The 24,743-nt window shown below is 39.2% G+C and overlaps 1 protein-coding gene across 2 annotated transcripts in view; it reads left to right on the top strand.

Moving 5' to 3' along the window:
- The window catches only part of LRP11 (LDL receptor related protein 11), a 730,391-nt gene that overhangs the window by 463,437 nt on the left and 242,211 nt on the right, over positions 1-24,743 (top strand). For both annotated transcript variants that reach the window (XM_044069066.1, XM_044069073.1), the window contains one exon: positions 19,722-19,892. In XM_044069066.1, the coding sequence (XP_043925001.1) occupies positions 19,722-19,892 (171 nt within the window). The remainder of the gene's footprint in view (positions 1-19,721; positions 19,893-24,743) is intronic.

The raw sequence follows: 24,743 nt of genomic DNA, 5'->3' as shown, positions 1-24,743 counted from the left end.
CCTCTTTTTTTGTGTTGTGAAATTTTCCACATCTGGGTACCTTTGCCTGTATTTCTCTTCAAGTGTCTTTGTAACTGCTTGTTTTTGTATTGATTAGTTTGACTTTTCCTTTGTATAAATATTATACCATATCTGATCTATTTTTCTTTCCAAAGTCCATATTTCTTATTTATACCTTTCAAAAAATCTCTAGGTTCTGTTCTTTATATTTTCACATTTCCTGTTGTGCTTCTTTTTCCAAGCAGCCCAATGTTTCTTTGTCTGTGTAATGTTTTTCATGAATCTGTTGTATTAATGAACACACATTTGCATTTGAAGCTTTTGACACTTTACTTATGCAAGTATTTTCTTTTCTCTAATTTCTCTCTTAATATTTTAAATATCTTTTATCTGGGAATTCTGGGCTTCTTGCATAATAGTAACAACACATAATTACTTCCTTATCCTCAGTAGTCCACTCTTATCATCTTTATGGCTTTTTTTGGCCTGTCAGCATTTGTGGTTTTTGTGGGCTACTATTTCCTCTTACAACAGGGGGGCTGTCCTTGCCCTGGGCCAGGCCTGGCCCCATTGTAGTAATGTTTCCGTATTTTGAGGATCCTTCACTGTCATTTTTTTCCAGTCCTGGCACCAGTGCACCTACCAGGATTGGGCACTTTTTTTATACTGGGACTTGTGCACCCAGCTGTCTTTTTTATTTTTTAACCTACCTCTTTCCTTGATATATAGGTTCATAGGTTCATTGGTTCATACTACGCTATCTGCCCTAGGGCATTTATAAGCCTATCCAGAGTGTGTTTGGCTTTCGCCACCCATTTTAAATTAATTTTGCTATGCCCTTTTTCGAGGTTAGTATACTGTGCCTCTGTCTAACAGTGACACAGAAGTGATACCCAGGGTAAACCTACGATCTCCCATCCACTCATCAAGATTCCTCTTGAAGAGAGTCAATGAGGGACTCTGCCTAACCTGGACTGGGATTTTATTCCAGAGTGAAGGGAGCCTCTGGGTTATGAATCTGTCCCTCCAGCATGTCCTATTTATTTCAGTGCTGAGGTTCAAGTCTCTCGAGCGTGGCTCGATGGGATTTGGATTTTCTGAGGTGCAGCATGTCCATTAATTCGGGTTGGACATGGCTTTATACGTCAGGCACAGATCGCCTCTGAGCAGGCGGTATGCCACTGAGTAGAGCTGGAGTTTCTTTAACCGGGCAGCATATGGCATCTGTTTGAGCCCTTTGATCCTCTTGGTGAGGTACTTTTGGGGACTTTCCAGTTGCTGCAGGTGTCTGGTAAGGTACATCCCAAAAGGGGCATTGTACTCAATTATGGGCCTGATGAGGGATGAGTAAAGAGGCACGATGACCTCCCCTGATCTAGATGTGAATCCCTTCATGATTAGGTGGGCTATATAAAATGTTTTTCTAACCACTTTGGCCACGTGGTTGTCAAATGAGAGATTGCTAACAACTTGGGTCCCCAGGTCCCTAATTACTTCTTCCATACTTAATGGATTACCATCTATGTGGTAATTTGTTGGCACTTTGTTTTTGCCAAAGGGGATGACTATGCACTTTTTGGTGTTTAGCTTGAGGCCATGGCTCTGGCACCAGTTGTCTGTTTCTATGAGGCCCTTTTGGAAGATGCTTGTGTCGGCTGGAGAGTCGATTATAGTGCCCAGTTTGCAGTCATCATCTGCGAATTTGGTCAGCCACAGTCCTTCTGTGTTGGCCTGTACCTCCGAGAAATATATACTGAACAGGAGAGGTCCCAGGACTGAGCCTTGTGGGATGCCACTTGTAACTGGTTTGGAGTCTGACATGGCTCCAGCAATTCTAACCATGTGGGTTCTGTCCTTGAGCCAGTTTGCAACCCATCTAGTGACATAGGGGTTTATATTTAAGCTGGTGAGCTTATCTATAATGCCCGAGTGGGGTATTGTATCGAAGGCTTTTGCGAGGTCCAGGTAGGCTGTGTGGACCACCTTCTCCTCGTCAATGGCCTTGGTGACTGTTTCAAAGAAATCGACCAGGTTTAAGAGGCAGGATCTGCCCTTAACAAAGCCGAACTGGGTAGGATCCAGTGTCTGTAGGTCCCCAATATCTTTTTTTATGAGGTCCATGATGATCCTTTCCATAGCTTTGCAGACCAAGCTAGTCAGGCTTATGGGGCAATAGTTTCCAAGATCCATTGAGGCACCACCTTTGTGGAGAGGGACCACTGTTGCGGTATGCCACTCTTTGGGTACATATCCTGTGGTAAGGCTGAGATTGAACAGTAGTTTTATGTTTGGGTTTAGCTCTTCTTGGAGTTCATGTAGGACGCAGCCTGGGACACTGTCTGGTCCCATTGATGCTGTGTTTTTTGCTTTGGAGGGGGCGGCTCTTACCTGAGCATCTGAGATGTCAGGGGGGCAGCACTCTGCTGGGATAGATATTTGCCCTTTTGGTGGGGGGGGGGGGGTTGGCTGAACCTGTCAGCTAGGATGTTGGCAATGTCTATGGGTTCGGTGTATTTTTTGTCATTTTGGACTAATTCTGAGCATATCTGGGAATTCCCACCCAGGTTCCTAACATAACTAAAGAAAGCCTTGTGATTATCCTTAGTGTCCTGTGCAATTTTTCTCTCGAAGCTGGCCTTAGACGATTTTATGAGTGCCCGTAGTTTTTTGCTAACACTGATCAGAGATGCCTTCCCTTTTTGGGATTTTGCTCTGTCATGTAGTTGCTTCCTCCTTCTATTGTATAGTTTGTTTATGGCTGGGGTCCACCAGATAGGACGTCTGCCTTTGGAGGATTGGGTCTTGGTTTTATTTGGGATTGCATGATCCATGCATTTCTGAAGGTGTTCATAGAATGTGTTTATAAAGGATTCTGCGATCTGGGCCGTATTTTCCACAGGCCCAGGGGCTTTGAAGGATTCCACCTTGGTTTTGAGGAGTGTGAAATTTGCTTTAAAGAAGTTTTTCACTGTGGTTTTCTGGGCAGGGGGTGGGGTTGGGATGTGAATATCCAGTGAGATTAGTTTATGGTCTAATCTTACCAGTGAGGGATACACTTCTGGTTTGGAGCATAGAGTCCCCATGTTGGTGATGATCAGGTCCAGTATGTTTTCCCCTCTTGTGGGAGTGGTAACAAGTTGTTCCATAGCATTTGAGTTTATAAATTCTAGGAACCTTTGAGCTATGGTGTTGGAGCTAGAGTAATGCTCCCAGTCTATGTTTGGGTAGTTGAAGTCGCCCAATATAATGGTGTTTGGAGAGACCTTCATATTTTCCAGTGTTCTCAGGAAGGCCGAGTGGGGTTCCTGGGTTTGGGAGGGTGGTCTGTAGCAGGCTATAAACTGGAAGGCAGTTTTACCCACTGTTAGTTGCACATGGATAGTCTCTGATGCTTCGTGCTGTGCCACCAACCTGGAGGTGTGGGTATCTTTGACGAATATTGATACTCCCCCTCCTTTTCTGGTTCGGTCCATGTTTTGGGGCCGAAAAGCATGGTATGAGGTATAACCTGGTAGTGCTGGGGTGCTCTCGGGAGCCCTGAACCAGGCTTCTGTTACTGCACAGATATCGATGTTCTCCATGCTAAGGAGAGTTTCGAGTGCATGCATCTTGAGGTTTAGACTTCTGGCATTGAGTAGCATTACTCTTAGTTTTTTATCCCTTGTGATACCTATGGAGGTGGGTTTGTCTTTTGAGCCTTGCCTAAAAAAGGCACTATGGGGGTAGCAAGAGCCTTTGCCAATATCCGAAAGCCCAGGGGTGATAGGTGCAAGCCGTCCCTAGCGAAGCATCGTGGCTTGTCGAGCATGTCATCCCAGGCTGACAGGCATTGGATCCCCTTTGAATGACACCAATACTTAAGCCAGTTGTTGAAATTGATCATCTTGTCTTCATATTGTGGCATCATTCTTGGTGAGGGTAAGATGCTACTCAAGGTCAGGGTCATAGCAGCCTGGGCCACATGCTCAGAGAGCTCCTCTATGTCTCTTTTCATGTAGTCCAGGGAGGTACGTCTCAGGTCATTCACACCAGCGTGGACAATGACTGAGTTATATTTGTACTTGCCTTGGAGTGACCTGAGTGCTTGTGTTATGTAGCGGATCCTAGCGCCCAACAGGCAGCTCACCGTGACCTTCTCCTTGTTCAGCCTGGTGAGCGGGACGTCAGTGTGCCTGACGATAGAGTCACCTATTACAAGTGTATCAGGTGTGTTGTTTAGCCTTAAGGGCTGTGACTGTTCGGCACACTGGCTTTGTGAGCTATGTGTTGCGCGTGTTTTGTTTTGGGGTAGCGGTTGCTTGGGTGTCTGCTTTGGAGGTCTCTGCTGCTTAGGCAGATTTTTATTTAGAGCCTCCGAGTATGTTTTTGTGTGTTTATGTGTTTGGTTTGCTGTCGTGGTAGATCTATGTGAGACTGGAATTGTAGTGAGTGTGGTTTCCTTCTCCTGACAGGTTTCGCCAGTACTGAGTTGAGAGAGCTTAGCCTCCAGTTTGGCTATATGGTTGCATCTCTCACATGTGTTGGAATTTGCTGGGAGGAGGAGAGGGTTGTCTGTGTACATGAGGCAGTTGTAACATTGCCTCAAGATTCCCAGATTCACTAGCTGGACTGGAGAGGAGATTGACAACTGACATTTGGACATGCTAGAATAGTATTGGGAATTCCTTTATAATTGAAAAAAAGGGCCAATGGGGAACAAGGTACTCAAGGGGAGTTTGTGAGGGTGTAGTGCTTTTAATTTTTTAGTGCTGACTTATATAATTGCTTTAGTGAGCAAGTGCCAGGTAACTTAAATGCAATGTGTTACAGGTAACGTAAATGCAAAAACGACAAACAGTAACTTTCTTTCAAGTGAAACAAGGAAATAAGTACAGTAAGCAATGCAGATATCACTAGGGATCCACAGAAGTGCTGAAAAGCCACATTTTAGGTGGAATTAGCGTTTCAGGGAAATAACAAGCAAACAAACAACAAGCATACAAACAAAGCTAGATTCAGCAGGCCTGGATCTAGTCTTTGCTACAGCAAACAAGGTGTACCAATTTCAGTAAGAAACAGTTCAAATATGCAGGCACTATAAGCCTTTAACCAGAAATTCCCAGCTCAGAAGGGCAGTGGTATATAAAATACAGTCTATATGTCAATGTTGTCTTGGTGAGATTTTTGTGGAAACAGGGTCCACAGCATGAAGATGTTCTTCGTGTTTCACTGTTGCAGTCATTACATTTGGGTAATCTGCTTGCAGGTTGCCCTTAGTCAGCCTGATTAACAAAGTCTTGGGTCCTGCATCGGTTGCTGTCCCTTCTTCCATGACGTCAGGTCGTCAGGGGTATAAAACATGCAGCAGACTGAGGGCTACCTGCAAGCAGATAACCCAAATATAATGACTGCAACAGTGAATACACTCAAACATCTGCATTTGTGGTAATTGTACACAACTGTACTGTACTCATCAAGACTTGAGGATGAATTCAGTTCCAGCAATACTACTCTCCTTTGCTTGCTGATTTTATCATCTCTCCATTTGGAGCTTGTACAGGTGTGTGTGTGTGTGTGTGTGTGTGTGTGTGTGTGTGTGTGTGTGTGTGTGTGTGTGTGTGTGTGTGTGTGTGTGTGTGTGTTGTGTATACACACATAGAATATACTATATATATATATATATATATATATATATATATATATATATATATATATATATATGTATATATTATATGTATGTATACATATAGATATAAAAGTGTATATGTTTTGTCGAAACAGTAAAACCATTTATCCACAAATCATCGAACAGTGCTCATTGAAAGAAAAAAAACATTGACTACGAAGGATCGAAAAAAACATAAAACATCTGTACCCACACACTACCTGCTAATTATGTATACCAACTCTGAGATAGCACTACAGCGGGGGGAAAGACATATTCCCAATCCCCACTGTACCACAATCTCTTACTGAAAAAGCTGGTACTTTTCGAACAGCTGATTTTTGATCAGCTGCACAGGCTTTCCAAAGTCAAAGAAAACACGTTGATGAAATGCTATGGTTTCATAATATATCATATTAACTCACCAATGAGAACAGGCAAACAATGTACAAGTCCACTTTATTTATTTACCAAGTAAGTGGACCCAGCCCCATCCTATCCAACTGAGACTCAGTTTGGAGCATATGTTAAGTGGAATAGCATCTTCCTTCTCCCAAACACAGAAACAAGTAATCAGACAAATAGAAAAGAGACAATCTACCAACAAACTCCCTGAAACAGGACTCAAAATGTTATAGCAAAAGCTTCTGAAACCATAGTTGCCCAACTCTGTGGCAGATGATAAACTCTGACTGTGACTCAAGTGACCAAAGTTCAGGTAACATTAGAGACACAAGAATAGCTGGGAGGTTGAAAGTTGGAAAATAACCAGATTATGGCTTGTTCATTTTGGTGTAGGAGAGAAAGATAGTTTATCAGTTCCCTAATTGTATCAAATGGAAGCAGAGGCTTTACACAGCAATGGAGACTGTTACCAGGCAGATGTGAGCTTGGTACTTCTAAGCCAGTGATGTAAGCCTTTGAGACATGTGTGGGAGCAGACACATATCTAGGGAGGGCATTGGAGGTCCCTGTGTAATGCAGGTGTTCACATCAGCAACCAAAAGATGGTGTTAGGAGCATAAAATAAGAGTTCTATAGCTGAAGCTCTTAGTAATGAAGGCCTATGGGGGATAGTACTGAGTAGAGCCCCACTTGCCAGGGGACATATAGGGTTCATTCTGCTACAGGGCTGACCTTGGTATGGGATGGTGAAATGAAACCTTCAGGCTATATGGATGATGATACCCTCCCACAACAACCAGATGGAAGAGCCAAGCATTGACAGGAGAATGATATGAGAATGATATGAATGTTGATGAATGTTAGAACAGTGTAGGTAAGGAAAGTCACCAAGCCAGATCCATAACTTCAGGATAAGCATTGGCTCTAAGGGCTGGGTTGGCTGGGCACGGGTGTGAAGCGGGGCTGTGCGAGCGCTGCAGCTGGACAAGGCATCACTCCCTTGCTGTGCTCCCCCCTCCTAGGGGAGCCGGCGGGACGGTGGCAGCAACTCTGGATGTGCGCTGGGCCCTTCATGTGGATCGCCCTGGCTGTGGTGGGTGCTGGTCCCTAATGGCATCCCACATCGTCTGGCAGCTAGCAGCTGACTTAGAACTTGTACGGACCAGGGAAATCTGACTGTTTAATTAAAACAAAGCATCACAAAGGCCCAAGATGGGTGTTGATGCAATGTGATTTCTGCCCAGTACTCTGAATGTCAAAGTGAAGAAATTCAATGAAGCACGGATAAACGGCGGGAGTAACTATGATTCTGTTAAGGTAGCCAAATGCCTCATCTAAGTAGTGACGTGCATGAATGGGTGAACGAGATTCCCACTGTCTATACCTACTATCTAGCGAAACCACAGACAAGAGAATGGGCTTGGCAGAATATGTGGGGAAAGAGGACCCTGTTGAGCTTGACTATAGTCTGGCACTGTGAAGGGACATAAGAGGTGTAGAATAAGTTGTAGGCCTCAGCCACCAGTGAAATACCACTACTCTTATTTTTTCACTTACCCAGTGAGGCGGGGGGGCAAGGTCCACTGGGGCTCTCGCTTCTGGCTCCAAGCGCCCAGGTGTCCGGGCGTGACCCGCTCCAGGGACAGTGTCAGGTGGGGAGTTTGACTGGGGTGGTACACCTGTCAAAGAGTAAACGCAGGTGTCCTAAGGTGAGCTCAGGGAGAACAGAAACCTCCTGTAGAGCTAGGACTGCCTGACAGCCCCCTTTTTTGACTCATGCATGACTGCAGGTAAAGCCCTGTCCCTGTGAGAATGAATGGGGTAGACACCTATGGAAAGAGGTCATGATGCTTGGCTGACATGGAGGGAAACACCATTTAGAAAAAAAAAGGCTTTGGAGCCCCAGGTTCTTGTCAAAGTACAGGAGCACAGCACTAAAGTGTGGGCGTGCTTCAGCTAGGATCCCTACTTGTCAGTGTTCTGGATGCTCTAGGATTAAGCTACTGAGGCACCTGAGAACTGGTTAAGGTTTTGAAGCTTCCCGTCAGACCTCCCAACTGTCCTTGTTTTGGAGGAATTTTCCTATTTTAAGGCCTTATTTACCCCTGCACTTAATGTACCTATTTTTAGAGGTATCTCTGTTTTCAAGCTTGGTTTACTCCTTCACACAGTTTTATGAATCCCCCTCATCATATATGATTTTTAAAGGTGTCTAGTACACAGAAAACTATACTACATGTACTACTGGCCCCCAAAATTTAAAGAATGAGAGTGCACATCTTACAACTCTCATTTTCAGAAGCAAACATAAATGACCTTGTGTGGTGGAATTTTGCAATACAGTTCATTAAAGTGTACCAGTTTTACACTGTCAATTTAATATTTTTCCATCATTTTGTCACTTTGTTTTTTAACATGTTTCTGAGTAGTATCACATATTCCTTAAATATTGAAATTTTATGCAATTACACATCCGGATTTTTGACTGGATAACACAACTTTTCAAAGGCCTTGTTATTATTTTCAATGTCTGCAGATTGAGAGGTTTGCCTTTTCCTAATACATACATGGCACACTCAAACAGAGGAGGCTCAACTATACTTCATTTTGTACAGGTAAGTGGGCTGGTGCCAATATAATTTCTTACCCAGAACATAGGGTCATTATGGAGTACGTATGAAATATCAAAAGTTGCCTTCCTATCTACAAATACAAAACAGGTGAAAATACAAAATGAGAAAAGGATCAAAAACAATTAAGGAACTAGTTTTATTAGGCTAGTCTCTGTAACACCTCTAAGTCACTAGAATTTTGCAAATCTATAAACATTGTTTAAGTTGTTAGTGCTCTAGACGATAAGCTTTTTGCATTAGAGGGATAACAAGGATTTTAAAGTACAGAATTTATGAACTTTTATATTCTAAAAAATCCAGAAAGTGAAAGTAATGCCATTCTTAGGCATGCTAATATGCTTAATAGCAAGTACAGCTGTGCCAATACAGACAAAAGGCAAGGAATAGGGGGATACTAAATGAAAGACCAGCACTGGTAGAGATTTTAGTAGAATCGAGAAGAGAAGCTGCTGTAAAAAGGGGATAAATAGTAGGGCATATAAAATATTGCATGATAACTATAAGAATCAATTAGAGGAGGTTAGCAAAGACTGGGAAGAGCGATTGGATAAGCAATTCACAAAGAAACAATGGGAGAGTATATGTATGGCTCTCAGATATGCAACAAAGTGTAGAGTTGGGATTTTTGCTTGGATCTGTTTGCAGATTATTTATTTATCTATTTGTCATTTGTTAAATGAGTTGGTCCAGCTGAACCAGGGGCCCATTTTCAGTGGAGACCCAAGGAGAAAAGCTCCAAACAATATTGATCCAGCACACTTTACATAGATTCATAAAAGTACAGAATAAGGAAATTCAGCAAGCAAAAACTGTGCACATAAGATACATAGTTGCTGACAAATATAAACACATTGAAAGCTGCTTCAAGTTTATAAAGATATAAAAATGATTGAGAAGTAAAAACATACAATAATTAGGTACATATTAAAAATAGTACACAAGAGCAATCACTGTAGGCTGTATGACCAAGATGTGCTGTTACTAAGGTCTGAAAAGAAGATAGATAGGAGGGTAGTAGATGTAGGTAGGGTCTTGGCAGGGGCAGTAGTCTTGGGTGGCAAGGTAAGATTTCAGTTCTTTTTTGAAGAGATTTGAGTTTTTGATGTTTCAAATGTTTTGGGGAAGTTTGTTCCAGACCTGGGACATCGTACTTTTGTAAAGTAGTTTACCTGTGTTTTCCTTTGGTTTGTAAGTGTTAAGAAGTAGTTGGTTAGAGCTGCGAAGAGTACGGGTGCGTGCATACAGTGATACTAATGAGGAGAGGGATGGACAGATGAGGGTTTATTTAGTAAGGAGTGTATAGTTTGTAGTTCGGGGAATTTAGGCCACTGGAGTTGTTTTAGAGCACAGCGGTGGTGAAATTTGTAAGGGAGATTGCTGGAAAATCTAGCAACTTTGTTATATGTTTGCTCAAATTTGTTTAATAAGATGGTTTGAAGATGAATAAGTATAGGAGAGGCATAGAACAGGCAAGGGAGGAGGAATGCCTGTGCCAGGGTAGGTTTGCTATCAGCTGATAGGAATTTTCTATTTCCATAGAGAAGGCCTAATTTCTGATGTGTTTTGTTAATACAATATTGAATATGGAGGTCAAATTTTAATTGGTCATCAATGATAGTGCCCAGTAATTTAGTATGTGACTCAGGTTTAATAGCTGCACTATCCAGTGATGAGATACCGAAAGAGGTCTTATGCTGGGAAAGAGGTTTAGGGAGGAAGAGCAGGAGCTTAGTTTGTTTGGGTTTAGGATGAGTTGATTATCATTTAGCCATCATTCTATGGTGTGAAAAGAGTTTTGGGTAATGGTGTGCAGGTCAGAGACGTTGTCAGCAATGGAAATAAGAGTTGAATCATTTCATATTATATAAGGGAGGAGCTGCCATATGAAGTGTGGAGCCTATTGGGGAAAATATTGAAAAGAAGAGGACCGAGGATAGATCCTTGAGAGACTCCAGTTTAGATTGGTAAAAAGGGGGAACATGTGGTTTGGCATCCGACAGACTAAAGTCTGTTGGTAAGATAGCTAAAGAACCAAAGAATGGCAGAGGGAGAGAGGTTAACATCAGAGAGTTTGGTTAGTAGCTTGGTATGAGAAACAGTATCAAAAGCTTTAGAGAGGTTTAGGAATAGGCTGGATACCAGTTGGTTTTTGTCCCTATCCTCGGAAGTAGTGTGAGTGAAAGAAAGGGCAGTAGAAGTACTACGTTTGGGCCTAAGGAGTGGGGTCAGGAGATTTTCCTGAAGTTGATATTTGAGAAGCTGTGTGTGTGCATTGCTTTTTCAAGGATTTTGGAGAGAGGGGAAAGAATGGCTATAGGTCTAAAGTTAGAAGGATCAGTGAAGCTTCCTCCTTTGTGTAGAGGTGTAGTGTAGAAGGATTTCCAAATGTCAGGGACAGCTGATTCTTTGATAGATCTGTTCACTAGAGTAGAGCTAGTAAGCTACAGAATTGGCAGCAAGTTTAAGAAAGGGGGAGTAGGTTGTCAGAGGAAGTGGAACATGGCCTTAATTTCAGCAGGAGAGATTTACTGTAAGCAGTGGAGACTGGTTGAAAGGAGAAGGCTGTAGTACTGTTGATTGTAGAAGAGTCACTGTTAGTAGTGAAAAAAATAGGGGAGGATTTAAATTGAGGTCAGTGTTTGTTAGTTTATGCATAGATTCAATAAAATAAGAGTTCAGTAGAGTGGCAGTTTTTGAAGTGTAGTTTTGGGGTATGGTTTATAGGTAGGGGGTCTGCTAGGGTAGAGGATTTTATTGATAGAGATCCAGAATTTGGGGGATTTGAGTGGTGGGAGGATTGAACCTCATTGTAGTATTTTTTTCTCTTTATTGATTTGTTTTTTGGTGAGGTTTCTAAATTTTTTGTACTATTTCAGTTGTGTAGGAGATTTAGTTTTATTAGATCTATTAGATACTTTATACCCCAAGTAGAGTCCAAAGTGATTTTCCACAAGTAGATGCAAATGTTGGAAGTGTGATAGGGAAAAAATAGGTAAGTGGGAACATACATTTTGGGAATGTAATTAGTTGACAGACTATAAAAATTCCCCTACAGAGTATTTGGTCAGAAATACTGAGAGAGCGAGTGTAACTAAGAAATGTATTTTTTGAGCTGGGATATAGGATCTGAATTACCTAGACACAGTTAGGCCTTGTTAAGTTTAATTCTGCTGGCTGCCAAGAAACAATTACTAGAAAATGGAAATCAAAATCTAATCCAACTATACTTGAAGTACCTCTCAAGACATCTGCAACAACTGGAAAGGCTGCAGAAATACCTCACTAAAAGAATCACAGGCCTAAAGCAGATGCCCTACGCAGACCGTCTTAAAAAACTCCAGCTATACTCTGTCGCATATCATCTACTCAGAGGCAATCTCTGCTTAACATACAAGGCCATGTCAAACCCAGAGCTGTTGGACATGCTACACTTAAAGAAATCCCAATCCCTCAGAGCCACACGCTCCAGGGATCTAAACCCTGCCATCACAATAAAGAAAACATGCTGGAGGGATAGGTTCCTGACCCAGAGACTCCCCAGACTCTGGAATAGACTGCCCATAGATGTCAAGCAGAGTGCCTCTTTGGCCCTCTTCAAAAGGAACCTTGACGATTGGATGGGAGAAAGGAAATTCCCCCCGGGGATCACGTCTGTCGCCCTGCTAGACAGGGGTCCAGAAAAGTAAATAGTGTGGGAAGAAATAGCCAGGGTATTGTTATGGCTAGGTTTGTATAGGCCCTTGGGCCGATAGCCTAGTAACCAACCTATGAAGTAGTGAATATTATAACAGATATAAAAGAACAGGAAGTGGGATTTTTAGAAAAAGGTAGGAGTAAATTACATAGAAAAAAATGAATTTGGGGGAACAATTCATGCAATATAATGTTTTGGAGGAGGAATCAGTTTTATGGGAAGGCAGGAATTGAAAAATGCATGTAATGTTGCTTAGATTATACAGCACAGATGTTGTAATATATCCTATAATGTTTGTAAATGTGGACTTGTTAATATGATTTGATTACTTTTATATAAATGTAAATTTGCCTATATCACAAGTGATAGTTCAAGGTGTTAAAAACATGCCAGTTTCCTACAAAAACTGAGAAACTGGAAGCTCTTGGTCATGGATATAGATAGCAAGTTGCAAGCAGTGAAAGTATTTTTTTAAGTCCCTTTAGTTTTATATACAGGTTAGGAATATTTTAACATCCAGAGGAAACGTTGTGGGCAATAATTAGTAAAGAGTTGAAGAAATTTATCTGTGAGGGGAAGAGAGTAAAGTGGGATAAGTTGACCCTCCCAAAAGAACAAAGTAGTTTAGGATTACCTGATATGAAGGAATGTTTTAGAGCTACACAGTTAAAGCTCATATACACAATACAAGCGGAAAGCTGTAATTGTAAGTGGAAAGGGATGATGATGAAATGGGTGGGGTTGAAGAAATAAGGACAAAGTGGGATTTTGGATGCAGATCCTTAAGGAAAATAACAACAGCCTTACACAATATTATATATTATTATTATTAATATTATATCCTTAATATAGCAGAAATTAACTGCAATTAGGGGAACAGTGAATAAGCAAGAGAGGGCTGTAATTTATTGGAAAAAACTGACAGAGGAACCAAGGTTTTGGGAGCAAATAACTAGAGAGAAAGATAATAGAATGGGAAGACATTTGGAATACAGGCTAGAGACTGCCTTCCGTATCAGGGATTGATATCAGAGTATAGGCAAAGAGAAAGGGATAGGAATTCTAAGTAAAAGATTTGTTCTGATAGAATTTTTAGTTGGATCTAGAACAGAAGTTGCTGTTAAAAAGGGATAATTAATAGGGCATACAAATACTGCACAATAACTATAGGAATCAGTCACAGGAAGGAACCAATCACAGGAGGTTAGAATAAAATTGGGAAGAAAGATTGGATAAGCAATTCACAAGTAAACAATGGGGGGACAGATATATGACTCTCAAGTATGTAACAAAGTCTGGAAGATTTAGAATTCCTGCTTGCATCTCAAAGCAGACTTCAAGGATTTTTTCCACAGGTAGACGGCAAATGTTGGAGGTGTAATAGGGAAGGAGATAACTGAAAACATATTTTGGGAGTGTAATGAGTTGGCAGACTCCAAAAATTTTCCTGCAGAGTACTCTGTCAGACATAGTGGGTGAGCAAATGAGTGTAACTAAGGAAATTATTTATTTGAGCTGAGTTATAAGATCTGAGTTGCTTAGACAGAATAAGCCCTTGCTACATTTCATTCTGGTATTAATTGCCAAATGGTCTAATATTTAAATATTTCCAACCATGATTTATAATATCTTTGATAAATTCACAGACTTTGTTTAATAAAAATCTGTTTAATAAGAAGCACCACATCATTATTATTTTTTTTAATTTTATTTAAAGTGCAAAAGGTTTAAATATGTTAGGACATTTACTAAGCAGGGCAGTACCAGCTTGAATATTACACTGATAAGGTTGGGGGAAGGGATTTGAATTTGTTAACATGTATACTAATACACTCTGTTTTACAACAAAATAAACCACTCCTATACCTGATAACAGGTATATAGTCATAAAGTTTGGGATGAAACTATCATTCTGTTTATTTTTTATTTTGTTTGGATCGCTTGTCTGTGTGCTTAATAAAGGATTTTCTACTGGAAGTAGACTGTCTACCCTACTTGGATTACTTCTCAATACCTCCTAGAGTTAATAATTCGGTATAATATTAATAATATTTCAAAATAAGTTTTTATTTTTTGATTTAGGATGTTTTAAAGTTCGCTACTTCTACTACCATTTTCTGATTTTTTTCTTCTTTTTAATATATATCGATTAACTATAAGCCGCGGTGGTGCAGCGGTAGCGTTGTCGCCTCACAGCAAGAGGTCCTCCCATTCGATTTTTGGCTGGAGCGCCTTCTGTGTGGAGTCTGCATGTCCTCCCTGCGGTGGAGTGGCATTCGAAAGACATGCGTGAATGGGCATGCCTTTGGTGAAGGTTGGGTGTCAGGCTGGCACCTTGGCACCGTAAAAATCGACTGCCAATCATTAGTGGACCAGAGTTCCGCTGTGGTGAACCCTAACCGGGAAAAGCCAAAAGAAAAACAAGAACAATATATATCGATTAACCAAACTTACAGGAATTGTAAAACTTCCACACAGAGAAGTTTCTTACACTGTTTTTTTTGGACCCACTATACTTGTATAGGTTGTTTGAGACTTAGGGGTTATCACAGAGATTACTTGTTTCTCATTTATATAAATGTGTGATTGCCTATATCATATGAGATAACTTAATAAAAATGTTTCTTATTTGAAAAAAAAAATTCACTTTCACTGTGTATGTGCTTTGTTATGTGAGTTATCCAGACAATTTCTATTCAGCAAACATGGTCCATTACTTTCCACAAAGTTAATATTCCCTTTTGGTCCTTATAAGTAGATTGTGCATCACTGACTGTCATTGTTTTATATGTGCTCTTGTGGGTGGATTTTACTGTAATATCAACTGGAAACATAATTGTATTACTTATTTTTCTGAATTTCAGTTAATTTACTGTGGTGACATTGTTTCTGAATCAGCATAAACATTCATCTTCTAGCTTCACTTATGGCAAAAGTGTATTATTTTTCTAGATGCAGTCCTTGTCTACTGAATATTTGAAAAGTCGGTTTTCTGTATGCTCTGTTTTCATCAGCATTGTGTGATTGACAAGCTGAGGACTTAATTTTTATATTTTTTACCACCTCTTGTGCTTGTCAGTCATCTAGCCACTACCACTATTGCCCATTAGTTTCACATTACTGAGGTGAGAGCCCTTTGTGGCACAGACATTATCCATGCAGCTGTGTGGGAAATTTTTCCTTCTCTTGCCTGACCACTCCTGTAGCAGTTGATGCAGTTGGGGGGGGGGGGGATCCCAACCACTGTAATACTGATATCTACTGAAGAGGTATATGGCATACAGCACCATATGGGCCAAGGACTCGACAATGCCATACTCATGGGCAGTCTTCATGAGATATGGCCAGGAATGTGCACTCCAACAGGGAATGGTATAGCAGGTTCTTGCATTGACTGTTGGTGACCTGTTTCCTTAATAACAGAGCTCAAGAGGTCCAATACCAGAGACAGAGTTCAGGAAACATTAGTAACACTGCCTTCATAATATGACATAAAAGACTAAATATGGCTTATCACTTATCATACAGATAGCCAATTTATAACAAAACAAAAAAAAAACAAATAAACAAAAAAGCCTTTAATAAAAACTCGTTAAGCCTTTCTGTCCTTTACAGTTGATATTCCATTGTAAGAAATGCTGGTACCATACACCAATTTTTTTGTCTTCACATATGCATCGTATCTATATCACGGGTGTGCAAGTCATGTTCCATTCAAGGTGTACTACACCAAAGTTGTTATTGTGCCTGTTTCCTTGCACAGTGTTAAGACAAATCTTTAAAATAAATATCTAATATTTTTTCTTATTATATACCTTCCTTTAAATAACCACAGATTGAGACTTTTGTTCAAGGTGCAAACAAGAAAAGTATTACTTTATTTTTATAACACATAGATGTTTGGAGATGAAACTAACTTCAGCTGAATAATATACGCTTACAGTTTTTGTAAGAAAACCTGATCTTGAGAGTACCTCAGCTCACCTTACGTGGCTTATCAGTAACAAATGAAATGTTCATATCATATGAATAGTTGCACTTCATTGCACATACCCTTAACTTTCTACTCCATAAATGGACTACATTCATACCTGTCTGTAACATTCATATCAAGACACTTGCATCACTCTTTACTTTGGATCTGCAAGAACATGTATCTATGCCATCATCTTTCATAATAAAATGTATAATATCAGCGCAGCTGTGTATGTGGGAATCATTTAAATGCATGCAGTATATATATATATATATATATATATATATATATATATATACCTTAAAACCCACTTCTCATTCACTTTTAAAGGAAACTATTTATGGTAACATCACTTCCTTAAGAGGGCAAAAATGTAGCTACCCACACCTAATGACATCCATAGGCCATAGGGTAGGGCCTCCCTGAACTATGTCATGCCATCCTCTGCAAGACACAGAGGTGTCTCTTGGGCTCGTTCTTCCCCTGTACTTTGTTCCCATTGTTAGTAGTTGTAAGATATCAGTGACCTTAGCCCAAAGGGATTAAAACGAAGCGGATGCTGCAAAAAACAGTGGTATTAGTGACAGAAAAAGCTTAGGAGGAACCAGTTGGCTGCTGCAGATACCAGTCTTCAATATGTGTAGCATAAGTGGAAATGCAATAAAAAAACTTTTATAAACTCTGTCTATGTTTTTACTAGTGTGTAAGTAGGAAACCCCATGAAATAATTGTAGAGAGCAGACTAATTCTGTAATAAAAATATCACATCACTCAGTGCCATAGTAATTGATGAGAATTTTTGGAATATTATTGAAGAAACTATTGAGATTTTTCAGTCTGCTCACCGAGAGCAGGCACGTTTATTGCATTTGTTGTTTAATTATCAATGTAAATATAATGCTGTAAGGGTACGTTACTGAGATAAATGAGTAACTGCGTGAGCAGTTGGAAAATGAGGGAAAATAGGACCAGACTTTTGGAATGTCAGTAAGCCCCAAGGCTAGAGAGAGATGCCAGGCAGACTGAATGAGGCACTTATCCTTGCTCCTGCTGTTACTACATTTGAAAAATCTGTAGCCCTTTGTTGGGGTGGGTAATGACCATTTTAATTATATCTGCAGATCAGTACTTAAGCACAGGGGTACCTTTGGCTGCTGTACCAGCCATCATATCAGTAGTATTGCATGATGGTCATATGTAGAGTACATACAACCAACACTAAATAGCTGTTAAAGTGAAAACAGGCTGATCTAGAAAGCAGAATACTAATTATTAAACTAAGGCACTACCCTAACATTATGACTGGCTCTCTTCCACTATAGAAGGCAATGAGTAAGAACATGGGCATACTTTTGCACAGTAGTGCTGTTTACTGCTGACAGCTACCTCACTGGTCAGCTGACTGGCTCATAAGTTGAATTTCTGTCTATCCTGTCAGTGACCTTGGAGAGAATCCAGACTGCAGGAAGTTCCAATAGGGGTCACATAAAACTGAACACAGCTTGTGACTCTTGTTCAGAGGGGAAAGACTGGGACATCTGATGTGCTGACAAGGCTGCTAGCAGAGCCTGATGTTAAAAAAGCCATTTAGTGCATAGCAGAGGGTGGGAGGCACTGCAACATTTATGCTGTTGTGTTCTTTTAGAGAGGAGAAAACATGGGCAAATAAGTAGTTTTTGTGTGTTTGGACCTGGTCAAACAAAGAACACTGACCCTACCCCACCATGAGTTCTACTTGGCCTCTGGGAAAACCCCAGTAGGTGCACAGAACACTTACCACTCCCATCAGTCTGTATGCTACATAGAGTGAGCTGATGTAGACATGTGGAATATACCCATGACCACTGCTGGCATGTCTGTTAGCCAGCACCAAACAGGGCAAATGCACTATAAAAGTTGAGAATAAAAGGCCTAATTCATTGCCCTTATGGAATTGCCCCTTCATGTGCTCATTATCATTTGGGTTAGAATTACAGAATTACAGAATGATAATGCAGTCAATGATGTTAATTTATAGTAAACAAATAAATGCATGAATTGTTTGTGTATACAAAGTTATTGTAAATTATACAAATGTGTCATAGAAACAAACAACTTGGCAACATATGGGGATGAGCTGACATACTGATTTGGCCTGCATTCCTCTAACATTGGAGAGTATAATTAATTTTCAGCATGTATTTCCTTATGATACCTTCCTTACCATCATGATTCATGCCTGTCTTATGCATTCACATAATTCAATGCACTGCCTCCCTCTCAGCTTGCATGACTCAAGTATACTGCCCTAAAACAAACCACATGTAGATATTCTATGTCATATGCATATTTGTAGTCATCCCTTCATGGTACTAGGAATCGTTTTTCAGGGAAGAAAAGGCAGGAATGAAGTGTAGGTGGTCAAGTGCAATTTCTTAGAGCAAACATATATATAATCATGTTTTGCAAACATGAGTGAGATATTAATTACTTTAGTCTAACAATATGTCTTGAAAATGACTACTTTGAGAACAAGAAGTGAGAAGCATGCATGAGCCTCAAACCTACATGCACACTGCAGCAGCTTTAGAGGAGCATGTTGAACATGCTTAATGCATTGATTGCTGTAAATATTCCTGTATGAGGCTTGGGAATGGTTATGGTTTAACCTAGTACATATTTAAGGTAATGGCTCATTGGAGGAACACAAGTGTGACAGAAAGCATCTCCCTTAGAGAACAGCCTTGAAAACTTTATATACATTTTCACAATGGTGTCACATCTACTGCCTTATGTCAGAGGTGGTAAAACAGCAGAAAGTCTTGTCTGTGATCTCCAAAAGAGACCACATCCTGAAATGAGTTTACAGTATTATGTACTCCCGTTTCACTTGGCAGTTTTAAGTCAGCTTTCTCATATTGCTTGGGAAAGGGAGGGATGGTTGTTTAGTGATAAGATGTCTGCCACCCAGTTCCATTGTCGAGGATTCAATCCTGACCCCTTTTTATGTTTGTCTGGAATTCTGTACATATTGTTTCCGTGTCTGTAGGAGTTTTCTTGTGGTACTCTGGTTTCGTCCTATATCTCAAATCATACCATTTCATTGGCTATAATAAAATATATGTATGTGTATATATATATATATATGTATATATATATATATATATATATATATATATATATATATATATATATATACATACACATATACATACATATATATAACCCAGTTAGCTACAAATAAATTGTTTAAAAACTGTGTTTTTCATAAATGAAAAAAGCAATGTATACTTAGAAAACTATAACAAAACATTGAACTGTATACAATATGAAAATGTTCTCAGCTCTTTTTAACAGTGTTTTACACATGCCCTTTTTTCCCTGACACAGAATTCTGCCTGGACCCGCCAGATGTTGGTCCATGCCGAGGTATCTTCCCTCGCTGGTATTATGATGTCACAACAGGAACATGTATGCACTTCATCTATGGAGGCTGCAAAGGCAATGAAAACAACTTCTTGCAGGAAACGGATTGTGTAAATGAGTGTATCAAAAAGCAAGGTATGGCTTCTTTGATTTTGTAATTCAGGATATACTGCTTGGGTGCTCTTTGTTGTTACCTTATTGCATTAACACTTAACCCATCATTGACTTCCAAGATGGCTGCACATTGAGTAAAAGCTTAATTCTAGCTCTCCAAGTGTAAAAACAGAAACTCAGCAGAGAAAGCCAGTGGACTTATATTTCTGGGTAAATTTTAGTAACTGGTTAGTAAGTGCACTGCCTGGATGCCAAGAAAAAAGAAATACAGAGGACCTGAAAGAAAATCAGCTACATAAGGTGAAGAAAAAACACAAACTAAAGCAGTGTAAGCTCCAGATATGACTTCCAGTAACCTAGAGGAAAGTATAAGACAACTGCACACAGACCTAGTTAAAATTAACAAAACATGGATGGAGTATAGCAACTCAAATAGCAAAAGGCTAGAAAAAAATGGAAGAAGCTTTAAACAGATAATAAGATGAGGTGATGATAAAACTGCAAACAATCAGAGGTCAAAATGAAGAAAAGCCTGGCTAAATGTGAGATTGTACAAGAAGAGATGTTTCAAAAAATAATAGAATTAGAGGACAGACTATGTAGGAAAAACCTGAGATTTGCTGCTGTACCAGAGAAGCTGGAAGGAGCAGACTGTATTCATTTTATGAAATACAAAAGTTAGTCCAACAAAAAGTGAGCTGTGAAACAGAAGAACATTCTGTTTCTTGCTCCTTTGATAATAAAGACCATAGAGAGACTGTGCCAGTGAAACCTTTCCAATGTTTCAGCGGAAAATGCTTAAGAGAAGGGAAAAAAATAGAGTTGGCTAGAAGAATAAAGAGTACATTGGAAATGAAGCAGAGACATGATTTGGGAGAATGAAATGGACAGGAGTAAAACTGGTAACTTGAAAATTGACAAATGTGAGATTACAAAGCAATAATTATATTTGTGAATCATGACAAAACAAGAAAATCTGGAAATACTGGATTTTTTTGACTTTGTGAAACTTGTAGGGGACTCTAAAGCATATGCCCTACTTCATATCATTAATTTTGGAAAAATACTTAGGAGAGGGGCAGACGAGGGAGAAAGTTAGCTGGAAGTAAAACAACATTTTTTTCTTAATAGTAATATTTTTGTAGTGCATGATTTTCTTTGCATGCTATAAAGACAAGCTTTCTCAGTTGTTAAGTGTAATGCAGATGCTAATGTAAACAGGTGCTCCTATTTTTTTTCTCTCCCTTCATCTCTGTTTTTCCTTGTTCAGTTTTAAGAAATGTAGCACTGCAATAAAAAAGAAGAAAAGTCTGATCAAACGAGCATGACAAAAAATTTGATGTACTTTTTCTCATTCTTGCATAGAGGAAATCTGTATTAAGACCTTTAATTTGATCTATTAACAAGTTTTAAGAGAAAGCAAGTAAATGAAAAAAAAAAAAAGAAAAAGAACACTGAATATTATAAGGCTTTTTTCTAGCAAATACATGTATGCTTAGTAGCAACTCTGTATCTGGTCCTCCTGTCTCCAAATGGGAAGGAGATAATGTTCTCTGAAAACATTCAAGTGTTTTCCCATGTGGGAGAGCTATAAAGATAGGACAAAATCAGAGAGCACTTAGTAGAAGCACAAGCTGCATCTTAGCATGGATAACCTTTATTTTAAGTTAACCCAAGTTTGTGAGTGTGGCTTCCACTTTGGGGCACTTGTTCCTATTAGGAGGGTAAAACTCCAATATTTGAAGATATACATAGTTTTACGTGTTAGTATTAAGTTAATATGCTTTAGGTGGTGTTGTGGGTGTGTTTGTTTTTTTTTTTTCTTTGAGGGTTTTCAATAAAAAATCTTTTATAAGATTTGACACAGGCTCAAATGGATTTAACAAACAACTGTATAAAAGATCAACCTGCCAAAAATATATGCATGTAACACAAAAGCTAGAACTAGATAATCAACAAAAAAGATGTTACACATAAAAGGTGGGCATAATACATTTTTATCACAATGATGCTTTCTGTGATGTCTTTAAATGGCAGTGCAAATAACTATGCTAGAGGAGACACACTTGGAAAGAAATGAACATGTGAATTTGATAAAGAAAGGTTTTCACAATGGTTATTCAGCGGAATACCCGGGACAAAGGAAAAGAGGAATACTTGCATTAATTGCTAGAGGAGCTTCAATAGTGATAGAAGAGGATAAAAATATAATAATGGTAGATTTGTGTAGGGTTAATGGCAAGGGAGGAGGATTACACTGGCATGTATTTGTATTCCACCTAAAACTGCTAATATGGAGCTTAAGAAAATTCTGGGAGAAATAATAAGTTTTCAGCAAAGAATATTACTTGTAGGTGAGGACTGGGATTTGATTTCCAGCATTGAGGATGTGTCTGGAGGTCCCAGTAGGGAAAATATAACAAAGGAGGGTAGACTGATGAAATTAAAATATGAAAATATTTGGCATGGAAGATGTAAATTCAGTACTAGGATTAAGAGGGAATTTATAGATATTATTCCCCAAGATACAAAAACTGGGCTACGTTAGACAGAATTTACATTTCACAGGAATATGTGCATTTAATTGAAAGTCTTATATGCACCCAATAACTACTTCAGATCATGCGCCAATAATAGCTAAAATAAAAACACAGGGTAATGAAATAAAAATGAAACACTGGCGCTTTCCCACCTATCTGTTAAAAGGAAAGGAATTTAAGGAATGGATAGTGGAAATTGTTCAGGAGCTATTAGAGAAGACAGAAATTTCTTATGAAAATATAGCCAGAGAGTGGGATAAAATTAAAGTGGAGTTTAAAAATAGGGTGGAAATAAAAGTAAGGAAAATATAGTTAAGAAGTAACAAGAATTATTTAGAGGGACTGACAAATGTTAGAGTATTGTATAACAGGGGGAATCTCACAGAACATGAAGAGGCACAACTACAGAATGCTAAACAAAAATTAAGGGATTACCTCGATAATATGAATGAGTCTAGGAGGATTGCTGTTAAGCAACAGATCTTTGATAATAACTTTAGAGGACAAAAACTTTCAGCACACTGACTCAACAGAAAGTAGGATGGGCTGTCACCAGACTTAGGGAGCCTATAACAAGGACAATAACAAGAGATGCTGTAGAAGTATTAGAAATATTTTGGAAATTCTGTGAACGTCTGTATAAAGCAGAGAAATATGGAAATCAAGAAAAGGTACAAATGGAAATGTTTATGGAAGAATTAAATATGCCATGGTTAGAGGTAGATGCATCTCAATTACTAACAGTTAGGACAGGAGGAGATGAGATAAAAATGGTGATGTATAGCCAATCAGCAAGAAAGTCCCCAGCTAGGAGGAAAAAAACTGATAACGATCTGGAAGGTTTTTAACAGTATTTTAAAAGGAGGAGAAGTACCAACATCCTGGAAGAAAGCGGTGGTAGCTGTAATACCTAAAGAGGGTAAAGATCCATCAAATCCAGCTTCCTACAGGCCCATTTCAATACTCAACCATGATTATAAAGTGTTTATGTCTATAATGCCTAAAGGAATGGCAAAAGTGAGGCCAAAATTGATAGATTTGGATCAGTGGGATTTTGAGGAGGGGAGGCAGTCATTTCACAACATTAACAGAACATTGATGATCCAGAGGGAAGCAGAATGTAAGAAAATACCACTGCTGTTGGTGGGTCTTGATACAGAGAAAGCATTTGACAGAGTAAGCTGGGACTTGAGTAGGGCAGTTGAAACATTTGCATTATCTGATAAAATTATAAGGTTGATTAGGAGGACATATGAGGGATTAGAGGTAAAAATTAAAGTGGGTAGGTTTCTGTCTGATAATTTCTCCTTGAACAGAGGAGCCAGGCAGGGGCTTACTCTTTCCACTTTGTTATTTGCATTTTATTTAGAACCATTTGCAAACATAATATGGGACTCAGAATTTCAAAGATATAATTTATATGGTAGTCAAGAAAAGCTGGCTCTATTTGCAGATGATATCATTTTGTACCTCATAAAACCAGAAAATGACATTTCAGTGTTGTGGAGAATTTTAAGATAGTTTTAAATCTTTTCGGGATACAAAATTAATGAAGCTCAAACAAAAGCAATAGCTGTAAATTATGTACCCACATATGAATTGGTTCTGCAATATCCATATATATGGGGACATGATAAAATGACGTACTTAGGAGTATGGATTAAAATTGATTCCAGTGATGCAGCTTAGCATATGTGGGAGGAGACTAAACAAAAGATAATACAAAAACTGAGAAATTAAAAGCTCTGCTATATGGCTATGGATAGTTAAAATGTTGTTAGACTTTTTAGTCTTATACACAGGTCAGGCATACTTTTATCAACTAGAGGAGAAGTTCTGGATAGCAATGAATAAAGAGCTAAAGGATTTTATCCAGGAGGGGAAGATGGCAAGAGTCAAGTGAGATAAGCTGATTCTTCTAATAGAATGGCAGATTAAGATTATCTGATTTGAAGGTGTATTTCAGAGCTACACAGTTAAGGCTCCAATACATGGCACAAGCAGAAAGCTATAATTCAAAATGGAAAGGGATGATGATGAAACGAGGAAGGTCAAGAAACAAGGAGAGACTGGGATTTTGGATGCAGATCTTTAAAGAGAATAACAATAATCATACAGAGTATTATATTCATAAAGCAGGAGAAAGTATTCTAAGAACTAAGCCAATACAGGAATTTGAGAAAGGAGATTCTGCTGAAAGGTATCACTGCAATTAGAGATGCAGACAATAGGCGGGATGGGGCTGGAATTTATTGGAGAAAACTGGTAAAAGAACCAAGATATTGGGAGCAAATAATTAAGAGAGGAAAAGGTAATATAATGGGAAGAGGCC

Source organism: Protopterus annectens, chromosome 1.part0, assembly GCF_019279795.1.
Source record: "Protopterus annectens isolate FY-2018-M chromosome 1.part0, PAN1.0, whole genome shotgun sequence".
Classification (NCBI taxonomy): Eukaryota; Metazoa; Chordata; order Ceratodontiformes; family Protopteridae; genus Protopterus; species Protopterus annectens.
Note: the sequence above shows the minus strand (reverse complement) of the source record. Positions and strands in the feature narration are given on the sequence as shown.